Source organism: Magnolia sinica, chromosome 14, assembly GCF_029962835.1.
Source record: "Magnolia sinica isolate HGM2019 chromosome 14, MsV1, whole genome shotgun sequence".
NCBI classification, from domain to species: domain Eukaryota; kingdom Viridiplantae; phylum Streptophyta; class Magnoliopsida; order Magnoliales; family Magnoliaceae; genus Magnolia; species Magnolia sinica.
The window spans coordinates 13,337,308-13,343,148 of NC_080586.1; the positions used below are offsets into that span (position 1 = coordinate 13,337,308).

A 5,841-nucleotide genomic window follows, 5' to 3' on the forward strand; every position below is an offset into this window, starting at 1 on the left:
TCGGACGCGCGTTACAACAGATGCTTGAAACGGAGAGACAGCCACGTCACACTTCGTTTCCAGTAAATGGATGCCACGTGGAACTTTATGGTGCAAGGCTACTGCCGAGTGAGGTGGAAAGGTCGACCGCTTTGGCTTTCCTGCAATATTCGTAGAATCGTACGGTTCCTGTTGCTCCCTACGTCGGCACCACTTCTGTGTTTCGTATAAGCTCAAAAGAAAAAGATGATAATCTGACAGACTATGGAAATCCATAAGCATTCATGCTGCCTCTGTATCAGTTTCCTACCCTTACTCAAATCCTAACCGTCCAAATAGAGGATAGCTTTTGAAAAAACCCAAAATTGATAGACGATTATCCTAACTATCTCAATGGTCTTTTTTTAACGAACGGTTAAAATAAAAACTAGTCAGTGGTCCAGATTCATAAACGTTCTCTGCTTATCAGAAGAAATTAGGATAATTCAATATCCATTATACTGTGGATCCCACGATTTGGACAGATTAGATTGATGTTTTGGCACGTGTACAGTCCACGGGTTTGGATGTTAAAATATGATCTGCCACTTTGTGTCGAAAACTATCACCATCCAAGGGATCCGAACTGTTCATAAAGTGGGTCTCACTTGGATAGACGACTGAGAAAAAAAATCTAATTAATTGGACGATTGATATCTGAAGATCAAAGCATTTTTTTTCCAGTTCCAATCTAACCGCTGACAATTTTCCCTTCAACGGTGCATGAAAGATCCAAAATGCGGCTGTGAATCATGCACTCGGCGTTGATTTTTACACTGTGGCCCACCGCCAGTAGAGCCCATCAGGCCGAACGGCTCCAATCACCGTTATCGTTCGGGCACTTCACGGACGCTAATTGCCTCTGCCTGGGGTCACTGGTAGTTCCTGTAATCGGTAGCTTTTTCGGGTCCACATAGATTCACGTTACAAATCAAATCCGTCCATAAGTTTTGAAAGGACACAATAGGACAGAAATATTAAAATCATTCATATCAAAGACTCATGTGGGCCACACAAAATAAAACACTGGGAACGGAAAAATCCACCGTTGATGCCATCCAAACCGTTCATAGGTTTACCACCACTCAGAAAAACTGTATATACAAATATAATCCCTATAAAAAAAATTATGTGACCCCACAGTTTCCAATGGTGGCCGTTCAATATCCTCTATTTCTTGTGATATGGACCACATGAGGTTTCGATCTATCTAATTTTTTATAATAATATCCTATTTTTATCTTTCAAAACTGATGGACGGAGTGGATTTGTCACGAGCATCTCTATTGACCCCTCACAGCTTCCGACTACAGGAACTGTTCCTGTGCCCGGGGACACAGGCAATCCGCGTGCGCCTTACACAACTTGCGGTGCCGTGGCGTCACTGTCTGTACGTTTCAGTAATTATTGACAGGAAAATAAAATAAAATAAAATAAAACGTACAAAAGCGGTGTCTTTTATCGTTCTTTCATGATGGGGTATGCTCAAGTGGTACCGAGTACCACTGTAAGCTCACGGTGATATAGGGAAGAAACGGGAGATATATGGCGTATATATTCCATCCAAACCGTCCATCAGATGTATCTCATCATATTACCTGGAGAAAATAATAACGATCCAAAACTATGTTGTGCCACATCACGTGGAACAAAGTGGATGAACGACCAGCCTGGATTTTCAACAGGGCCCCACATGAGTTGTTTAACAGCATGAGTTTTGTCCGGAGCCTTCACAAATATATGATTCAAAGTTGTAACGGTTTGGATTCGTATAAAAAATTTGGTGGGCCTCTCATGAAAATAAAGGGTGGAAGATCCTTCTCAAATTTTCCTCATTCTGTGGCCCAAATGAGTTTAATTTTGGTCTGATTTTTGTGTATTTTCGGTTACATTGAGGCAATGCATCCGATAGAAGGCTCGGATGACTTGAATATATCACGTGGGCCCCACTTCTTCCAGTACCACCGTAAGCTTACGGTGGTACCGGTACCACTGGAGCGCACGGCATGAGAGGCGCATTATAAATAGGGGGATGGTAAATGGAGAAAGTGCGCGTTGTTTCGGTGAGAGCTTAGCTGCAGCGAAGATGTGTGGAGGAGCGATAATTTCCGATTTTATAGACGTGAAACGTGGCCGGAAACTGACGCCACAGGATCTCTGGTCGGAGTCTGACACACTTTCCGACCTCCTACTCTTAGACTCCAAAGACAATGACTACTTTAGAGGGCTGGCCACGGATGATTACAAGATGGACGGACCCAAATCTCTCCCACAACAAGGTTAGGGTTTCAGTTCTTTCTTTTTAGTGGCCCACCGAGGCTGAAAATCAGGATGGCCACTCGTTTGGGTGGGCCACGCGTGTCCGAGTATGACCAACGGCCTATATTCAATGCCCTCGTGTGGCCCACTTGATGGGCGAAGCAGCCTGATTTCGGGTCAGGGAATCTCTAAGGTGGGCCCCACCCGATGAATGGCTCGGATCTTGCAATCTCATGTTTTTCTCTATAATCCAGTTTGGATAAGCTCATCAAATGAGCCATGCATGATGACAAATCAACATTTTATTTTTAGGGAATTTTACAAAATACTGCTTGCTTAGAATTTTACAAAAGATATTCAACAAGTTACCCTATTAATTTAACTAGTTATCATTGTAGTACCTTAGTTAATGTCGACCGTGCGATCAAATAGGCTGGAGAGTGGGGTGGGCCCCACTTCGATGTTTATATGAAATCCACCCCTACCAACAGGTGCATCACCTGATGTTAGGCCCAGGGACCAAAAATCAGTCCCATATGTGATTCATGTGGGACACGCGGTGGGAAACAGTGTACAGGACCGTGCTTATCCCCCAAACTGTTTCCATTGGTATGGACCATATGAATCATGGATGGACTGATTTTTGGGCCTCAGCTATAAATTTTTGTGTAATATATGATGATTGGAGTGGATTTCATATCGTCTGTCATCACGTGAGCCTTATAAAAATCAAGGTTGAATGTCCCTGCTCCAACCGTTTCCTTTGTCACGACCTGCTTTGATAACATGTCAGGCTGGTTTTCTTTTTTTTTTTTTTAACTCTTACCTAGCTTTGTATTAAATGTCTAATGAGGGGAGTAGATCTCACAGACACATCACAGTAGCCCCACAAAAAATGTGGGAACAACCCTACCCTTGATTTGTTTAAGAGGCTCGGAGTGATATGTATGTGAAATACATTAGCACCATTATATGGAAAATCACACGCTACGACCAGGACCAAAAAATCAGTCTGGCTTGTCATTCAGGTGAGTCACACTAAATGAAATAGTTGAGAGACTATTCTTTATTTTTACTTGGCTCCCCATGATGATTATATTAAATCCACTCGAACCCTTGTATGACATACCGAAATTTAGTTAGATCCATATATTTTTCATGTGGGCCACACAAAAGGGGAAAAAATGGAGGGTAAGTGTTGTCCTATTCACTGTTTCCAATGGTGTAGTCTACCTGAATCACAAATAGAGCTGATTTTTGTGCCTTGAGCCTAATATGAGGTGAATCACCCGGTGGTGTGAGTAGACTTTATATAAACATAACGGTGGAACCCACCCAATACAATGACCCTTTCTAACCCAACATGTACTCATAAGTACTTCGGCTTATTGAAAATCATTTTGAAAATGGTAATGGAATTTATTTATTTTTATTTTTTTTTAACACACGCACACACACCCTCACACACTCACGCTGCAGTGAGATTTCACCACCTATGGATACTCGAACCCTTGACCGGGTGTTGAAACTCCTGAGAGTCTACCACCCGAACAAGAGTAAGGATCCATTGGAACTTAAATTCTATATTAAGTAGGTAGTTTATTGTAAAATTTCCTTAATTTTAACCAAGACTCTTACAATCAACTTGGGCTACTCTTATCGGAGTGACCAGAGGTAGTTTTTCTCTCGCTGAAATCTGGTCGAGCTGAGTCGACTCGGGCGGATCGAGTCAAGTTGTTTTGAGCTTTTAATTTAAACTATGCTCAAAGCACTACAATGAACATGGATGAATGCAGGAAGTGGTGGAAGGACCACGAAAACTGCCTATCCAAAAGAAGGAAATGGCAATTCAGGATCGAAGCGGGCCCGGAAGAACATCTACAGAGGGATTAGGCAAAGGCCATGGGGGAAGTGGGCTGCTGAGATTCGCGATCCTTGGAAAGGTGTTAGAGTATGGCTAGGGACCTACAACACTGCAGAGGAAGCCGCCCGGGCTTATGATGAAGCAGCTCGGAGAATCCGGGGCGAGAAGGCTAAACTCAATTTCCCAGATGATCCACCCCCAACAAAAAAACAACGATGTGTGGGGAATCCAATCGCCTCCCCGGTGGGCCCCATGACATTGGACGGCTACCGATCGAATGAGATTTACCCAATACTGGCGCTTTCGGCGGCAGCTGAATTCCAGTGGAAGGAGAAATGTGACCATGTTATGGAGAGGTGCCAAGCAATGGATGTGGAACTGAAGGAGAGAATCTCTAGCTTGGAATCGTTCCTTGGGTTGGAGCATGAAGCTAGCGAGTCAGAGATGAGCCGTGACTCAGTGGATCTTTGGTTCTTGGACAATGTCACTCGTATCTAGTGTTACATCATCATGTTACGTGTTCCTTTGGTTGTTTGTGTTATCTTTTTGGTGCATGTATGTGGACGACTGTCTATTATCATTATTACTATTTGGGTTGCCTTGTCTTGTGCTCGTAATACCAAAGTAGCTGATATCACATGACGGCCAGATCCTCTGCAGCTTTTGTGGTATGGAGATTGTTTTACAAAACCTATGGGACCGGCCACCTTGGCATTGAACCCGTCAAGAAGGGTTGCCCAACGTGAAAGTATGTCATGACCACCCGATAATCGTATTGGACTTAAAAAAAATAAAAATAAATAAATCCAAACATCATGTTGGGATTCACTTTGATGAGCAAATTGGAACAGATAAAAACAATACCACGCAGGCACACCATAGGGATAACCACCCAAACACTTCCCTCCAACATAGTCGCCCACATGATGGTTGGATTGGCCTAATTTTTTAGGTGTCTCAATTTCATGGTCTGGTTACCCTTTTGAGTAGATTGGATCCGTGAAAACTTCGTAGTGTACTTCGGGCACAAGAGTTATAGAATAAGTGTTGACACTCCACTTAAAACGAGAATAAATTATTTCAGTTGGACTTTGATAAAACTATCATTGGTTAACTCAAAAGCCGTTGAAAATCAAAATTGAACAAATGGATAGGATCCTTGGCACGTCATGCGAATAGCCGACGAATTTGATCAGTAAATTCAGAACTAGACGGATCAAATTTCGGCTGATCATCTCTTTGATAAAACGATATTTGGAAGGCCTGAAGAAAATTGAAAATTCAAGTTAAAAAGCCGAAAGGTTCCCAACACCTTCTGGAAACATTCAACGGGCTTGATCGACGGATCCCAAACAAGAGTGACCAAACATCATATGAACAACCAAGCCCTCTCAGCATCAAATACACTTGTAGATGGCAAAACGCACATAGAAAAGGAGAAAACAAATCCCTAGCTCGTGGCAAGATGATGGTCCAAGTGGCATGATTTTTACCTAACAATCATTCCGCATATATATATATATATATATATATATATATATAGAGTCCCGGTCTCCTGCGCACCATGCCGCATCGACCTTAAATGAGAGCTCCTTCTTCCATCGTTAGATCCCCTCATCGACCGGGATTTAACAGCCATGCGCAAGAGAGAGTCTCCCGAAGGAGGACTCGCGCGGCACTTTTTTCGGCGAGAATTTTTT

General features: G+C 42.8%; 1 protein-coding gene across 1 annotated transcript; it reads left to right on the forward strand.

Moving 5' to 3' along the window:
• Positions 1 to 2,035: 2,035 nt before the first annotated feature.
• On the forward strand, positions 2,036 to 4,745 carry LOC131225407 (ethylene-responsive transcription factor RAP2-3-like). The gene is made up of 2 exons (XM_058220939.1): positions 2,036 to 2,297; positions 4,074 to 4,745. The coding sequence occupies exons 1-2, from the start codon at positions 2,051 to 2,053 to the stop codon at positions 4,637 to 4,639; spliced, it is 813 nt and encodes a 270-aa protein (XP_058076922.1). The 5' UTR covers positions 2,036 to 2,050; the 3' UTR covers positions 4,640 to 4,745.
• The last annotated feature ends 1,096 nt before the right edge of the window (positions 4,746 to 5,841 follow it).